General features: G+C 29.5%; 1 protein-coding gene across 1 annotated transcript; it reads right to left on the minus strand.

The window, feature by feature from the left end:
- Positions 1-6,692: 6,692 nt before the first annotated feature.
- On the minus strand, positions 6,693-9,546 carry LOC105950322 (Protein kinase superfamily protein). Its single transcript, XM_012973673.2, has 5 exons — positions 8,764-9,546; positions 7,837-8,097; positions 7,627-7,749; positions 7,151-7,534; positions 6,693-7,057 (listed from the first exon to the last, which is right to left on the minus strand). The coding sequence occupies exons 1-4, from the start codon at positions 9,133-9,135 to the stop codon at positions 7,151-7,153; spliced, it is 1,140 nt and encodes a 379-aa protein (XP_012829127.2). The 5' UTR covers positions 9,136-9,546; the 3' UTR covers positions 6,693-7,057.
- Positions 9,547-17,212: the final 7,666 nt, after the last annotated feature.

Genomic DNA, 17,212 nt, shown 5'->3' on the forward strand with positions numbered 1-17,212 from the left:
AATAAAGGGTGGTAAGAAAGTTGTTAATGGAAGTACGTTGAAACCTTCACAAGTTTCTACCCGTCCTTCTGTTAATATTGGAGGGGACGATGACTTGCGTCACTTTTACACTCTTATATATATATATATATATATATATATATATATATATATATATATATATATATATATATATATATATATATATATATATATATATATATATATATATATATATATATATATATTCTCTTGCATACCAATGTAATAGGCCATCTATATATCTTGTATCGGAACTAAACCCTTCTCCACTGTATTGTTTTGGTCCTGTTTTGTCACTGGAATTAACAATTGAAAAATTAAGAAACAAAAATAAATATAAACAATAAATTAAATAATGCATACAAACAATAAGTCTTGAAGGCCGACTTCCAATAGCTTGTGGCTACGCCCCTTTTTGCTTAGTTCTCTTAAATCATCCCTTTCAATAACATCTAAAATGAAATAATTGTTATACATAAAATTTGAAATCTTTGGTACAAATTAATGAAACACATAATTTAACAAAATGAAATTACCTATAAGCTATGATGGAAAAATATGCAAACTAACTGTCACACAGTCAATAGGATGAAGAAGAAAATAAGACAAAAATTCTAAAGTCGAGTTACCAAAAGAAGACGGCTTATGTAGGATGACGAAATAAAATTCAAATGTTGCAGACATTCTGTAAAACGGTGTCAAAAAATCCGCTAGGGATGAAAATTAGATTTATTCACCATTTTTTGTAAGAATCGAAAATCAGATTTGTTATGAATTATGAAGAGAAAACAAATTGCAAAATAGCTAACATTTTATGAAGCCACAAACATTTGGTAGAAACGGGGATAAATAAAACTTGGGTGGAGAAGTTGAGAGTTGAGATATAAATAAGAAGAGAAAACACAAACGTGTTGAAGAAGAAGAGAGAAGTTGAAAGTGTTGAGAGTCTTAAGGAAAGTCTTTGGGAAACATCCATCTGTGGGAATATGATAATTAGTATTTTATCATCAAAAAATAATATTTAGTATTGAGATGCTGAAAATGAGGAGATAAAATAATATTTAGGAGATTTAATTAGTTGTGCATTAAAGATATTTATGGCAGAACATAGAAGTGATTGGGCTGGTTCGGGGATAAAAATTGAGAAAAATTGAAAATAATATTTAGGAGATAAAAAATTGATCAAAATCGAAATAATATTTAAAATAATATTTAGAAGATAAAAATTTGATAAACAATCTAAAAATAATATTTAGGAGATAAAAATCAGATAAAAATCGAAAATAATATTCAAAATATTATGTAGGAGATAAAAATTTGATAAAAATCGAAAATAATATTTAAAATATTTTTTTCGAGTTTTATCATGTTTTTATTAGTTTTTTATCTCCTAAATATTATTTTCGTTTTTTATGAGATTATTGTCTCCTAAATATTATTTTCGATTTTTATCTCCTATATATTAATTATTTTAAATAATAATTTTGATTTTAATCACATTTTATCTCCTAAATAATATTCTAATTATTATTTTCATATTTTATCAACTTTTATCTCATTAACATTATTTGAAATATTATTTTCGATTTTTATCAAATTTTTATCTCCTAACTATTATTTTAAATTTTATTTTCGATTTTTATCAGATTTTTTTCTCCTAAATATTATTTTTTGTTTTTTTTTTATCAAATTTTTATCTCCTAAATATTATTTTAAATATTATTATCGATTTTCATCAAATTCTCCTACATATTATTTATAATAATCTGATTTTCAATTTTTACAGAAAAGAGTAAATAAATTTGATTTTCATCCCTAGCGGATTTTGTGACATCGTTTTACAGAATGTCTGCAGTATTTGAATTTTATTTCTTCCATACCTAAGGCTTCTTCTTTTGGTAACCCGACTTTAGATTTTGTTTCTTATCTTCTTCTTCATCCTATTGACTGTGTGAGAATTAGTTTACATATTTTTCCATCATGGTTTATAGGTAATTTCATTTTGTTAAATTATGTGTTTCATTAATTTATACCAAAGTTTTCAAATTTTATGTATAACAATTATTTCATTTTATATGTTATTGGACATGTTATTGAAAGGGATGATTTGAGAGAATTAACCAAAAATGGGCGGAGCCACAAGCTATTGGAAGTCGACCTTCAAGACTTATTGTTTGTATGCGATATTTAATTTATTGTTTATATTTATTTTTGTTTCTTAATTTTTCAATTGTTAATTCCAGTGGCAAAATAGCCTTAAAATGAGGCAGTGGAGAAGGGCTTAGTTCCGATGCAAGATGTATAGATGGCCTTTTACGATGGTATGTTGTCGATAGTTTAGTTTTGATTATGTTAACTAAGTTATTAAATCTAATTACTTTTAAGCTCAACATGAAAGACATAGTTGATGAGTTTTTTCCTGGTTCAAATTTTCAATCTACTGATATTAGCTGATTCAATTCATTTGGAAAATTATTCAACAGTAAAGTTATTTCCTTTTTTTTGTGTGTAGTATACTTAATAATGTTCCAGTATAATAAAATTTTGATCATAGGATACATCAAACGTTTGTTTATATTCTTACAACATCAAAACAATGCAATTTGTTGTCCCATGCATCGCACGGGTACAATTACTAGTTACTCTTAATTATCATTAAACCCTATTTTTAACGGGTGACTAAATCTAATATAAAAATTTTCTCACTTCAATACCAAAAAAATAAAAATTGGACAATAAATAGATAATGACACAAATACCCTTAGTGAAAATAAATATTATACAAATATTAAAAATCTCATTTTTCATTCTTCAATACCAAACACACAAAACTGCTCAAAGCCATCTTCTTCACAAATCTTTCAACCTCTTCCTTCTTCTTCCTCACAACAAACCCTTTTAAAAAATCTCATAACTAAAGAAATTAAAACCTCACACAACTTCCAAAATGGAGTCAAATGAAAACAAAATTATAGTTTACGACCAAGGAGAACACATTAAGGTAAGTATCGATGTATTTTTTGAGCTTCGAAGTCGATTTTGAAGTTTTTTTTTTTAGTGGTTTTTCGACACATACATGTGGAAATTTCTCAAAATTTCGACATGTATGTGTCGAAATGTTGGAAAATATTTCGACATGTATGTATCGAAAATTGTCGACGGGTTTCAAAAAAAACCTTCAAAATCGACTTCAAAGCTAAAAAAAGACATGGATACATACCTTAATGGGTTCTCCTTCCATATATACTACCATATTATTGTCTTGTGACTCCATTTTATAATTTTTGTGAGGTTTTGATTTTTTTGAATTTGGAGATTTTTTTGAGGATTTAAGAAGATAAAGAAGAAGAAGATATGGTTTAAGGGATTTGGGTTTGGGGAGAAAAAGAGAGAATTTGTCTTTTTTTTTTTTCATTGGTATTGAAATGAGAAAAAAAAAAGTTGTTTGTATAAATTGTATTTTGTTTCATGAAGGGCATTTTAGTACTTTGCAAATAATTTTTTTTATTTATGGTATTAAACTAAGAAAAAATTGTAAAAAAATCTATAAAAGATGGTTTTAAACTTGGTGGTACTAAAGTGAGAAAAAAATGGTATTAGTTTTAGTCGCCCCCTTTTTTAACCTCACTTCTCTTCACCAGCTGCATCTCTCTCTTTTTCTCTCCCTCGCCACATCTCCCTCGCCACAGCTCTTCACCTCCGCCACGCCGCCTCTCCCTGCCACCTCTCCCCCACCTCCGCATCACAATTTTCTCTATTTTTCCTCATCCCTCTTCTTCTCTCCCAACAACCTTTTATGTGTGAATCCCATGGTCAAGGGCAATTGTGAAGAAGATGACGAAGCTTCTTCTCTAATCCATTTCTTCGCCGTCTTTTTGTGACAAATTCCAACATCACTTGACTCCTATCCGAAGTCGACGACCTCTTAGCCTTCATGACGGCGTAACGCCCTTGACGACGAGATCTGGATCCAAGCAAGCGAGGTTATTTAGGTTTAATTTGTCCATCAAATTCCTTTATTATTTAATCGTTTTTATTTTGCAACTTATTGAGTTTTTAGATATTGTTATGATGTTGTTGTCTTAATTCAATTGTCAAGTAGTATTCGATTTCTATCATGTCTTGTTTGTTGATTAATTTTATGATTTGAGCCTTGCGTTTGTTTAAATAGAAAGTCAACAATTTGTTGATGTTATTACATATTTTGTGTGTTGTGATTTGAATTTTTATTGAATTGTTTTTTGTTTGTTTTTATGTATAGTTGCGGACATCGGGATTATTTTATGCATATCACATTCGCAATTTACAAAGATCTGTGGAAGAAAACTCATCTAATCGGAGTTGTACCTTGGCCCTACCTCTCGAAGAAAGCTCCTATCTCAGTCATGGCCAAGTAGAAGAAATGAATTTATAGAAGTTTTCTCTAAAATTGAAGTTGTTTATTTTGTAGTTGATTTTGAAAATTTGCAGTTGTTTTCGATTTTTATAGTTGATTTTGATAATTTTATAGTGGATTTTGAATTTTTTTATAGTTGATTTCGTGAATTTGTAGTTGACTGTAAACTAAACAACTTTTGCAGTTTTGTTACAGTTTTCTCATGGTTGATTTAGGAAAAAACCGAACAAAGAAAATAGTCATTTTCAATAGGTTTTATAGTTGATTTCGGAAAAATCGTAGTTGATTTTGTAATTTTGTAGTTGATTGGAAATTTTATAGTTGATTTCTGAAATTTTATAGTTGATTTGGAAATGTTATAGTTTTTTTTGAAAAAAATTTAGTTGATTTTAAAAACCAAAATTTATAGTTGATTCAAACCCATCTCCATCTTCACAAACCCCTCACCTCCTCCTCCTCCTCCTCTTCCTCCTTCCGCTCCTCCTCCTCCTCCTCCTCCTCCTCCTCCTCCTCCTCCTCCTCCTCCTCCTCCTTCTTCTTCTTCTTCTTCTTCTTCTTCTTCTTCTTCTTCTTCTTCTTCTTCTTTTTCGAAGTAAATAATTGTATTGTTTACCTGTAGAAAGCAATAGCTTACGCTGAAAAATGTTAGTGAGGAAGAAGAAAATGAACAAAAAACTAAATGAGCTTATAGGTCGATTTTGAAGATTTTTTTTAAACCCGCCATAGATTTTCGACACATACATATCGAATTTTTTGTCAATTTTCGACACCAACTTGTCGAAAATTGTATTAAAAAAAAAAAAAATCGACACATACATGTCGAAATTTATGTAGACCACCATTTTAGTGTCTTGTTACTTAATTCTTCATTTTATAAGTTTTGTGAGGTTTTGATTTTTTTGACTTTTGAGATTATTTTAATAACTGTATGATCGACTTATTATTAATATGATCGGCTTATATGGTAAATTAAATTGTACAAAAGAGTACAATAAATTAGTCGACCTACCTAGGTGACCATATTTAATTGAGTGATATGTCAACTAATATTATTGACTATATAAGTTAATCATATTAATGGCCAATCCCAGTCTACTATGATTAATCTTATAAGATGTTTTTAAGAGGTTATAAGCTGTTAAAAAGTGCTTGATAAAAAAATTAGAAAATATCATATTTTAGCCAAAAAATAAGAGAGCTTATAAGATGTTTTTAAAAAATTACCTACATCCCACATTTTTTCTTTAAGATCTACCTTATTTACTTCTTTACTAAAACACTCAAAATACAAAATTACCATCAAATACTTTATTTTATTACATGAATACTATCAAAACAACATATTCTTGTAATCAAGATTAATAATTAGTTAAAATATAATTATCATAATAATTGTAAAAAAAAACTGTTCTCTATTTATATTTTATATGTATATAAAAATACCCGAATATTCTTATTATCTCAATAATAAATTATATTTCTTTTATCTATAAAAAAATATATATTTTCTTTTTTGAACCTTTATTTTATATCAATATATTAATGGGATGAAAAATTAAAACTTTCACAAACCTGTTTCATTACAATATTTTATTACACTTCATTTTATTTAAAAAAAATAGTTAAATATCATATCATTTAGTTTACATAAAAAAAATCATTTAGTTTATTTAAAAAAATCATTTAGTTCATTTTTCTATTATTATTTTTATTTGAAAAATTAATTTGTAAACATTTTGATGATATTTTAGGAACAAAAGTATTTGAGTCAAATAAGTTTAACAGTTATAATGGCGTCATGTACTTTTTGTCATATAGCGATAAACAGAACTTTTATTTCCAAACACCTAAAAAGCTTATAAAAATTAAAAGTAACTTATAAGCTACATATTCAAACACCCTAAAAAATAATTTTTAAAATAAGATCTAACAGCTTATCAGCTCCTAAAACATCTTATCAGAAGTAGGAGCTTATAAAATATTTTAAAAAAGCTTAGCCAAACGGGCTCTCAGATTTATCAACCATACTTAGTCGGGCGTTATTAGTTTGCCATACTTGATCGACCTTAGTCGACCATTTCTGGAACGAAGGATATATTTTAAATAAAAATGCGCAATAGTTCGGGTAACATTAAAATTGGGTGTTTAATCAAAACCAAAATAAAATTTATCCTTATATATCAAATGATAATTGGTTTGAGGGCTTCCTGGTTGCCCCTGATTTAAATAATCTGCAGCCGTAAGAGTCGATTTTCAAATTCCGACACTCAGAAAGGGGAACAAAAGCCAACCTCCATTATCCTTAAAAATGAAATACACCACCTTCACACACCTATACATACATACATACATACAAATCCAATGGATTTATGACCATATATAATACTAAAAATAACACACGGTCACTCTCTCTCTCTCTCTCTCTCTCTCTCACACACACACACACACAACTATATCAACTAAACTACTTTTCTTTTTCTCTCAATCTCTTCCCTGTATGAAGATTAATAATAATACGGAATAGGAATACAAAAATCGATAACCATGACCAGTATACATACATAAATACATCCGTAGGAGTAGACAGATTCTCTTCTCTCGTATTTACAATTCCGAGTACATTATCCTTCTCATTAAAACCTGTTAGAATCAGAAGAAAAAAAGATATGATAATCGAGATTTAAAAGAAAAACAAGTGCAAATAAAAATCCAGAAAAAAAAAGGGGCACTTGCCTAAGGCACGCGCGAAGAATTCCCTCCTTGCGACTCTTCCGTTGCTTGCTTCAATATCTCAACTGCTTGACCCATAGTCGGCCGATCTTTTGGGTTTTTTACCAGGCAGCTATCGGCCAATTTAGCGATTCTCCTAGCAGCGTTTGGGGAATACTGATTTTGTAGACGTGGGTCCATTATCATGCTAAACCTTTTACTGTCGGCCGGAAACTGTTTGACCCATTCTAGAAGCTTCCGCTCGCCAGCTGGAAGGTTCCGCTCCAAAGTCCGCCTTCCAGTGAGTATCTCGTACAGCACAACACCAAAGCTCCATATGTCGCTCTTCACTGTCAAATGCCCCGTCTCTACGTATTCCGGTGCTGCATATCCCCTTGTCCCCACAGGCTACAACATATAATATTCACACACAAAAAACAAGAATAATAACGTACCACTTAAATCTTAAAAAAGTAATTGATATTTTTTGATAAACTGACCGCAGTAGACACATGAGTGCGGTCCCCTGTGGGGCCCTCCCTCGCGAGCCCAAAATCGGAGAGCTTGGGAGTGAAGTCCTTGTCCAGAAGCACATTAGAGGATTTGAAATCTCTATATATCACCTTTTTTTTTATTTTTTTTTCCAATATCATCATCAGATAATAATAAATAAATAAAAACATAAAAAATAAGAAATAAGGGGGTGGTACCTGGACTTCCAAACCCTCGTGCAGATAGGCCATTCCTTGAGCGGCACCTAGGATAACGTTGAGTCTGGTTATCCAAGGAACAGTAGGCACAGCACGGTTGAAAATATGATCTTCCAAGCTTTTATTATGCATGTACTCGTAAACTAATAGCCGCTGAATTCCTCTTTCTCCATCGACCGAACAATATCCTAAAAGCTTTACAAGATTCGGGTGATCCACCACTCCTAGGAATTGTACCTCCGCAACCCATTGCTTGTGTCCCTACACACATATATATCATGATAATTTATCGGCCAACTATACATAAATTAAAAACTATGAGAAAAGTATGAACTGAACGCGTAACAAATTACAAGCTCATAACTAACTACCTTAAGATTTTGAAAAAACATAGTTATAATTGGTCATCTTTAATACTGTTGTAAGTCAATGCACTCTTTTATCTCAAATAGATAATATACATTTCATTATATTCTAGTCTAACAATCAAGATTCCTTAGCATGTACATGCTTGTTCTACCCAAACGAAAAATGGCTCAAGTATATTTATCAGGGGAGAGGAGAATAAAACAGACTATCACTTCAAAGCTTGCTTTGTTAAATGCTGAAATCCCGTCTCGACGGATTATAAATCCTCGAGATTTGAACTAGATAATGAAATAAGAAGGCCAATTCCAAATTAACATATTTAATCGGCAAACGGGAGTCTTAAAGAGTCTTAAAGATGATCAGTCCAGCAGCAAAAATTTACCATTACTGCCAAATAGCTCCCATGTTTGCAATTTTTATAGCTAACATTCAGATTCCGAAGCCCAGAAAGGCGAAAAAATGATCCACACACGCGCGCGCGTGCACAGAGGATAATGTGACAAGGAACAGCATTATATATTATTATTTGAAGGGAATAAATATAATAATAATTAATACCTGCAAGCCTTGAGTATTGAGTTTCTTAATAGCAACAATGGTGGGAATAGCAGAATTAAGACCCAAAGGAGGCTTAATAGAGCCCTTATAAACACTCCCAAAACCACCTTCACCAATTTTGAGCAACTTATTGAAATTGTTGGTTGCTTCTCTGAGCTCTGACAGAGAAAACACCCTCAGATTATGCTCTTTTTCTCTGTACATTTCCGGTATGCTACGTGGCGATGAAATCGAACCAGTGGATTTAGATACACGGTTATTCGAACCTGAATTTTGATCTGCTGCTCTACTTTTCTGGCTCAATTCCGGCGCCGATTCGGCGCGCCGCCTGGACTTGCACTTGTGCTTAAATACGTGGAAACACTTCATCATTTTAGGAACACAACACAGCAAGCAAATCAACAAGTGATGAAAGAGAAAAAGGACCCAGAAAAACAATTTTGATGAAAAGGATAAGAGAGGTGAAAACCCAAAAGGTGAAATCAAGAAACAGCCTTGAAAAAGTGGTCGTAATAGAAAAAAATGGAGTGGGAAAAGCAGAAAGTCGGTCAAAATTTAAGGTAGGGTGGGGGTGGGAACATAGGAGAGAAACAAAAGAGAAACTAAGGTAGATGAGAAAGCGTGTGGATTTTCAAGTGTGGAAAGACTAGTTATAAGTTCATACGATCAAGTATCAACTAATCGAATGGAGCGACTAAAATTCACGACTCTCCATATTTTAAGGACTTTGATAAAAAAACTCAACAACAATGAAACAAGTTCTAAAGAGTCTCTAAAATAGAGCTTATTCCTAGAGTTTCTAAATATTTTCTTATATTTGAGACTCTAACTTAAAGTTATCCCACCATAAATTAATGAAAAAAGTTTAAGATTTTTTTTTTTTTTTTTTAATTTTGTGATTGAAATATTATTTTTGTTGTTGAAAATCGGAAAATAAAAAATTCAATTGTTTTCCTAGGTGAGATATATATTACAAAAATAAGATACTATAAATAAAAAGGGTCTTTCTAGGGTGAGATCCCATGTTCTAAACTTTTATGAGATACCCCTTTATATTGCGCCACGTGTCCCTGCAAAAAAATTCAATTTTTTCTTATTTACGTATTGTCGTAAATACCCTTCGTATAATTAATATTTTCAAAAAATCGGCCATTATATATTATTAATGTAATGTCAATTTTACCCTCTATATTTTTAATGCAATTTTAAATATATATTTATTGCTAAATTAAAATTTATAATGTCAATTATATCATTATTCGTAAAAATCATTAAACCACCCATCCAAAATTGCATCAACCTGAATTCGAACTCGTGACCATCTGAAAACACACAAGAATACTTACCATTAAGACACAACACATAATTGACAATAAACTAACAATACGGATATATATCACAAAGCTACAATTTATAATGGTTATAAAACTTATATAAATAATGTTAAATAAATTATTAATTCTCATATAATTATTATTATTATATATTAAAAATATCCCATACTAACAAATCTTTATATAATATAATTTAAAAATCTAAGGAAATGTTGTTCAACTCGTGTAATTTAAAAATGAGTTTCGAAAGAATTTGAAGTTTGAATTGAATCGTAAATTGGAAGATTTAATTAAATCGTAATATTTGAATCAATTAAACTCATGTGTTTTCAATTCAAAAACAATATTCAAAGATTTGATCGATTAAGCTCAACTCATTTCAATTTGTATACAATATTCAAATATTTGAATCGGTTAAACTCAATAATTTACAATAGCGTATTAATCAATCTGTGTATAGTTAAAGTTTAGTAACTTTTTTTAATTGAATTTTATCATAAAAAATAATAAAATTTAATTCGTAAAAATCGTAAGATTTAATCGGTTCATGGTTAGATTAAATCTTACGATTTACGATATGATTTTTACGATTTTACGAATTAAATTATTATTTTGTTGTTAAAATTGAATTAAAAGGATAGTAGACTTTAATTATAAATAGTTAACTCGATTAATACGTTCTTGTCAGTGGTTGAACTTAATCGATTCAAATTTTTGAATAATATTTACAAATTAAAAGGATTTGCGCTTAATTGATTCAAATCATACGCTTTAATTAATCTTATGATTTGATTCTTGCGTAATTTAGGAATTATTTTTTCATGATAAAATTGAATTAAAAATGTATTACACTTTAATTAATAATAGTTAATTTGATTAAGACGTTCTTGTCAATAGTTGAGCGCGCTAATGAATCGATTCAAATATTTGAATAATTTTTACGAATTGAAAGGACTTGAGCTTAATTGGTTCAAATATTACGCTTTGATAAAATATTATGATTTACGATTAGGTTCTTACATGTGTTAGTAATTAAATTTACTATTTTTTATGACAAAATTGAATTAAAAAGATATTAGACATTACTTATAAATAGTTAAATCAATTATGTAACATGTTATGTCAATAGTTAAGCAACCGATTAAAATATTTGAATAATGTTTACTAATTGAAAGGATTTGTACTTCATCGATTCAAATCTTACTAGTTGATTAAATTAAATATTAAAAGAAAATTCACAATATAGTATTTGTAGTATATAATTTTATTTTAAAGTAAGAAAACTACTAATTGGAATGAGTTATAATTTTTTCTTCTTCTAAACAAACATATTATTTTATTTTTTATTTGGATTTGTCACACTATCGATTAAATAACATAAGTGAGTTTGAATTAAGTTATGCATTTTTTTATATTTAATTGAGCATTCTTTACATTTTTAAATGGTGGAGTTTATTAATACTTCTAATATTATATAATTAATGATAGATGTTTGGCGTATTGAACTGCAATCCTTTATATTTTTAAAACTTTATTTTATTATATTTGTTCATAATTTATTTAATATCATTTAATAATAATGAATGTTGCAATTAATATTTGAATTAACAGTATTTATACAATTATGGTTAAATATATCATAATAAGTTAATGTGCTTGGATGGTTAGGAGTAATAAATGTATTAAGAGGTCACAAGTTCTATTCCTAATGAATGCATTTTTTTCGATTATTTATCAAATAAATCTCGGTCACAATGAATTTAAATTAATTATTTAATTAAAATATAGTAGGGGTAAATTAGACAATTCAATGTTAATCAATTTTATATTAATTTAATAAAAAAATAATCGAAGGATAATTTGGTAAAGTACTTCATTTTTTAGAACATAAGCCATGTTATTTTCCTAGGGTCCAGATTTAATCTTAGAAAATTAATGGTGATTAATGCATATCTCATAAAAGTTTAGAACATGGGGTATCTCACCCTAGAAAGACCCAAATAAAAACTAACTATTGAAAATTTAATGAACTTTTTTTTTTTTCAGAGACTCGAGTTTCTAACCGGATCTCTAAAATCAAATTTAAAGATCCGTTTTACATAATCAAAACCGGATCTCTAAAATCAAATTTAAAGATCCGTTTTACATAATCAATTGGAGATGCCCTAAGTATACAAACGAAGTCTCCAAATTAGAAGAAAAAGGACCGAGAGTACAAGATACATGATCATTCACGGGCGAAAATAATGTGTTCATGAATGTATTTTGAGATATTTCAAACCAAATTGAAAACAACAAATCAAAAAGAAAGAACGACAAAATAGTATTTGTCTTGTTGTATTCAGGTAGAGCTTCTACAACAAATATCACTTCTTTTTATGTTTAATATTACCTTTTCTATATCTATATCTATACAACTTTTAAAAGGAAAAAATGTTAGTTGATTTTCTTCCCTTTTATGTGAGGACCAAAACGCCCTTTATACTAAATAATAAAATAAGGTAATAAAAAAAAATTCAATCTCGAAAACTGGTGGCGAAAAAAAAAAAATTCAACGCCGGAAACCGGCAGAAAAATCAGGAAGGAAAAAAAAGAAAAAAAAAAAAAAAAAAACAACGCCGAAGACCGGTAGTCAACGGCGGTGACGGGCAAAATTTTCCATAAAAATGTGTTTTAGGTCAAAATTGAATAATTTGTGAAATTTGGGGTCAAATTGAGGTTATATTAAATTAAAGGAAGAAATTAGAGCATATTAAAGTATGAGGAACTATTTTAGTCTTTTACAAACCTCTGTACCATGTGTGGCCTTTTTTGTAAAATATTTTATTGTCTAAACCTCTTTATGAATAAGTAACCATTAATATATATATAATTAGCAGCACCCCTTTTTTTTTAAAAATGGTTGATTTTCGTTTTTTTAGTTGTGTTTTGTAACTTTTTACGGTTGGTTGTTTGAATATTTTTTGTTGAATTGTGTTGTGTTTCTTATATTTAGTAGTCAATTTGATTCTTTAACAATGATTTTAGTAAACCGTTCATTAATCAACTATATCTAAATTCATAGTTAATTAATACATCTGACAATGAAAGGAGAAAAAGAAATAAACAAATTATCAAAAAAAAAAAAAAAAAAATAGAAAAATTGAAACTTAGTTAGAAAAACAAAAAAAAAAAAAATGGGGATGGCACTAGTGGAAAGGCCATTTTGGGATTAGAGAGAAAGTAATACAAGTATGAGTTATCTCAAAGACTACAATATGGATAGGGTCTCTCTCTATTAATGAAATGTTTGAGGGTTTTTTTTCAAAGTAATTGGAGTATGATGAGCTAAGTGAATCACTGACTCACTTGCTTAATGATCTTGAGACTCCTGCAAACATAATACATGTAAACTGAGTCGGGATTGATTCGGCGGAAACCCGACCGACGCTCTAGTCAGAGGTGCAGATAGTAGAGAAAGTTGAGAGAATACGACTAGTTGAATTGTTTGAATAATAAAATGTACCTTTAACGAATGAATTAAATATTTATTTATACTTGTTGATTGGACTGAAGTTAATTTGTCGGACCCAAACCTTATTTGAAGTTGATTGGGCTTTCGTAGCAGTGATCTTCTAATTTGGACTCGTGGCCCATTAAATAAATAAATCGTAGGCCAATCGGGCCCATTGGATTGGCCAAATTAGACATATCTCACACACCCACACCCACAACAAACACACACACACACACACACACACACACACACACACACACACACACACACATATATATATATATATATATATATATATATATATATATATATATATATATATATATATATATATATATATATATATATGGTAAATTCAACTTTATCCCCTCATACTCTCAATTGCATTAATTTGTCCCCCTTACAATGAAAAATTGTCTCAATGTGGGCCTCGCTGTTAGTTTTCAGACTTTTATTATTAACATCGTTTGATCTACGTCGGGAAATTTCAAAAAAATCACCGCTCCCAGTTTAAATAATTATTAAAAAAATAAATAAAATAAATAAAAAATAAATTGTGGCCGTCTTCTTGGACTATGCTTTCTCGTTGTCTCGAATATTATTATTTTATTATTTGTTTTATTTATTTATTTTTTGTTTTTTAATAATTATTAAAAAAGGGAGAGGTGGCGTTTTTGTTTTAATTTCAGAGCTTAGATCAAACGATATTAATGTCAAATGTTTGACAACTAACAACAATGATCACATTGAGATAATTTTTCAAGTGCAGGGGGACAAATAGATACAATCGAGAGTAGAAGGGGGTAGAGTGATACCAAACTAAAGTACAAGGGGGAAAGTGGAATTTATATATATATATATATATATATATATATATATATATATATATATATATATATATATATATATATATATATATATATATATATATATATATGGGGTTTAATGGCAAAGAGGTCCACGACATGGGGACTTAATTGAAAAATTGACATCTAATTTTTTTATCTTTCAAATATTTCCAACTCATTTAAACTTATTTGTAGATGAAAACCATTTTATATATACAAAACTTACCCAAAATTCCTTGAAACCCAATTCAATTCCAATTTCATGATTTACACCACAATTTAGCCCAATTAACCAATCTTGACCATAATTTCAATTTTAAGCATAATTTTGACCCGCCATCACCGGAGACCGCCACTGTCTCCGGCGTTGACTTTTTTTCTTTATTTTTTATTTGTATTGAAAACTTCTTTTTTTTTTTTCCGATAGGTAAATCCGGGGTCAGTGTGTAATATTAAGAAAGTTAGAGTATAATGAATGAAATTGATAAAAATATATTATGGAGGTTATTTTAGACCAAAGACATTAGGATAAGTTTATTTGAAAGACTGTTTTTTTTTTTTATCTATGTACATTTAAGTATATTGTCAATGGAAGAGAATAGATGGTCGGATTAGGGATTAGGGATTAGTTGTGCAAATATTTGTATTAGGAAATTGCGTGTGAAAAGGAGAGAAGTGAGACGTGATTTTGAATATGATGATGTTGATGGTGAGCCGCCTCACATGCATGAGAAGACCAAGACTAATTAATACCTCATTCTTCTCACCATATAACATGTCTTTCTCGGTCAATCCAATTTATTCATATGAAATATTATTCTTTTCATTTCAACTTTTCTTAATTTATTTCATAAACTAACACTACAGATTTTTCGAACTCCTAACCGACACTTAATGAAATTTGGCCATTTTCTAATATTAATTTAAATTTCAAGTCTTTATTTCTTGTTTTTTCTCTATTCATATATATACATGTATGTATTCACGAAAACATTACACAAGCTACAATCCCACTCATGTATCATGGTGTTGCTCAGAAACCAGTCTAACAAGTCTTCAACTAAAAACAGAGGTGGAATAACAAAACTGGTTAGAGACTACGAATTTGAAAGCGTTTTTGGGGGTTCGAGGGCAGCACCCCTAATTTTTTGAGGATATTTTTAGGTTATAGCACAAAATAAGTATAATTACTTTTGACAAAATAAATATATATTTGTAGAATTTAATTAAAAAAGCGTAAGTGTTTCCATTATATGTGATCAGGGAAAATTATAATTTATGTCCCTAAATTTTACTACTAAAACGATTTATGTCCTAAAACTTTTTCATCCACGAAATATGTCCTCAAACTTACCACTTTTTAACAATTTATGTTGTGCCGTCTACCCCGTCAGTTAACTTGGATGTAAATATTACGTGTGGTGCACGTGATATCATCTGGCCGTTAAATGCTGATATGGCTGACACACTGAGATGATGTGGCCGAAAAAATGACATGGAGTGACATGTGATTCTCTCCCTCTATTTCACTTTTAAAATTCCAAATTTTTCACTAAAATCCCCAATTTTGCATTCCCCCTATTTCATTGAACCGAATGCATAAGCCCCTACCCTCAGATTCTACTCATATTCTACACTACAACATACCATTTGATTGAAATCGAAACTACCACCTCCCAAATCCCCATAACGAAGTTCAAAGATATCAACTTCCAAAAAACTTACCAAAATTGAATATTGTTGCTCCATTGTGATGTTTTACCTCCACAAATGTTTGAAATTTGCGAAATTATGGTTGGGCACTCTTATTGTTGCGGAATTTCACCTCAATTCGGTGCTTCGTACGAGGAATTTAGGGGTTAGGGTTTCTGCATTCGGTTCAATGAAACAGGGGGAATAAGAAATTGAGGATATTAATGATAAATTAGGAATTTTAAAATTGAAATAAAGGGAGACAACCACATCTCATTCCATGTCATTTTTTCGGCAACATCATTCTAGTGTGTCAGCCATATCAGCATTCAACGGCCAGATCGATATCACGTGTGCCACATGTGATATTTCCGTCCAAGTTAACTGACAGAGTTGACGGCATAACATAAATTGTTAAAAAATGATAAGTTTGAGGACATATTTCGTGGATGAAAAAGTTTGAGAATATAAATCGTTTTAGTGGTAAAGTTTAGGGACACAAACTGTAATTTTCCCTATATGATCATTAGAATTTCTTAAAGTTAAAAATTATAAAATGTTGGTGGATGGATGCATAGCCTACTAAAAAAAAGTTTAAGAATAGATAAAAATTTGATATATTAAGAATCAAATATAATTGAAAAATGTCATTACACAAAAATAGTTATTTATGTTCATAAACTAATAAAGAAAGAATAAAGTTGGAATTGAGATAGCAATATAAAGACAAATACGTATAGCATTCTCTTGTTCTTCTTGTGTGTAAAACACATTACATGGTCCTCAATATATAGAACTAGAAAGACTCAATAATTCACTTCGGCCACCTCCTTTTACATAGCTACAATATCGTTTGTGCAATGAGAGAACATTATCCTCATATATTAGGGTCAATCTCTTCATTTTCTTCTCTAGGACGAAAACATATTTCTTATGTCCAAAGATCAGATAATCATATGTTTACTCAATGAATGAGTTTTAACATATAAAATTATTTTAATAAAATGATGGATAATATTCCATGGGGCTAATGTTTGATCTACATCGAGACAAATTTTATCCTTTCAATATTTTTCTTC

Source organism: Erythranthe guttata, chromosome 5, assembly GCF_056151865.1.
Source record: "Erythranthe guttata isolate IM_541 chromosome 5, IM_541, whole genome shotgun sequence".
In the NCBI taxonomy this organism is placed as follows: Eukaryota; Viridiplantae; Streptophyta; class Magnoliopsida; order Lamiales; family Phrymaceae; genus Erythranthe; species Erythranthe guttata.

What these genes read in the sequence shown, in the direction of transcription:
- LOC105950322 (XM_012973673.2), bottom strand. Translation starts at nt 9,135, where the DNA reads ATGATGAAGTGTTTCCACGTATTTAAGCACAAGTGCAAGTCCAGGCGG. An exon ending in ACGAGGGTTTGGAAGTCCAG is followed by an intron (nt 7,750 to 7,836) that starts GTACCACCCCCT and finishes ATAAAAAAAAAG; the next exon opens with GTGATATATAGAGATTTCAA. An exon ending in GCACTCATGTGTCTACTGCG is followed by an intron (nt 7,535 to 7,626) that starts GTCAGTTTATCA and finishes TATATGTTGTAG; the next exon opens with CCTGTGGGGACAAGGGGATA.